Here is a 1,015-nt window from a genome sequence, read left to right as displayed (position 1 = left end):
TGGAGCGCGGGGGGGGGGGGGCTGGGGGGGCAGCGCTGTCGCGACATGTCCCGATAGCGAGAGATATCTGGCAGTATCTCACGATATAGCGCGATATTCCCTGATGTATCGTGATATCCGGCGATATCTCCTGATATATCGCAATATCCGGTGATATCTCTTGATATCTCTCAATATATCGTGACATCCAGCAATATCTCCTGATATTTCCTGATATATCGCAATATTCAGGGATATGTCCCGATACCTTCTGATACCTGGCCATATCCATCAATATCTCTCAATGTATCGTGATATATCCGCCGATATCCAGCACTATATCGCAACATTCATTGAGATTTCCCAATATATTGTGATATATCCGCCGCTATCTGGCGCTGTATCACGATATTCATTGATATTCCCTGATATATCACGATATCCAGCGATATCTCCTGATATATCGCTCTGTATCACGATATGTGCAGATATATCGCTCTATATCGCGATATCTGCCGATATCTCGCGCTCTATCGCGACACGTCGCGACAGCACCCCCCTAGCGGGGCCTAGGCCAGGCAGGACTCGATGGCGGCCACGATCTTGAGCAGTTTGGGGTTGCTGTCCACGAAGCCATCGCCGTTCTGGGGGGGGACACCCCAAAATTGCGGACAGGGACCCCCAAATGGGGACGGGGGACCCCAAAGTGGGGTGGGGGGAGGGGCACCCACCTTTTTGGAGTGGACCAGGTGTCCCCCCACGGTCACCTCAAACCATCCCGTCACCTCCGGGGTGCCCTGGCCGCTCTGGGGGGTGGGGGGGCAGCTGAGAGACCCCAAAATCCCTTCTGGGGACCCCACCCCAAAAAATCCCCCAAAATCCCCCAAAATCCCCCAAAATTCCCCAAAATTCCCCAAAATTCCCCAAAATTCCCCAAAATTCCCCCGAAATTCCCGGTGCCCCCCCAGGAACGACGCCAAGGACGAGACGGCCGGAGAGCTCGACTTCAGCGGGCTGCTGCAAAAGAGGGGGGAGG

General features: G+C 54.2%; 1 protein-coding gene across 1 annotated transcript in view; it reads right to left on the bottom strand.

The window, feature by feature from the left end:
- Positions 1-6: 6 nt before the first annotated feature.
- Positions 7-1,015, bottom strand: part of LOC106632120 (selenoprotein W-like) — a 3,780-nt gene continuing 2,771 nt past the window's right edge. Inside the window, exons 2-3 of the mRNA XM_031065541.1 lie at positions 711-826; positions 7-623 (exon numbers count right to left, since the gene is read on the bottom strand). Of these exons, the coding sequence (XP_030921401.1) occupies positions 549-623; positions 711-826 (191 nt within the window). The 3' untranslated portion in view covers positions 7-548. The remainder of the gene's footprint in view (positions 624-710; positions 827-1,015) is intronic.

The sequence above is a fragment of the Geospiza fortis genome, unplaced genomic scaffold (assembly GCF_000277835.1).
Source record: "Geospiza fortis unplaced genomic scaffold, GeoFor_1.0 scaffold1239, whole genome shotgun sequence".
Classification (NCBI taxonomy): domain Eukaryota; kingdom Metazoa; phylum Chordata; class Aves; order Passeriformes; family Thraupidae; genus Geospiza; species Geospiza fortis.
The sequence above is the reverse complement of the archived record's forward strand: the minus strand, read 5'-3'. Positions and strand labels throughout refer to the sequence as shown.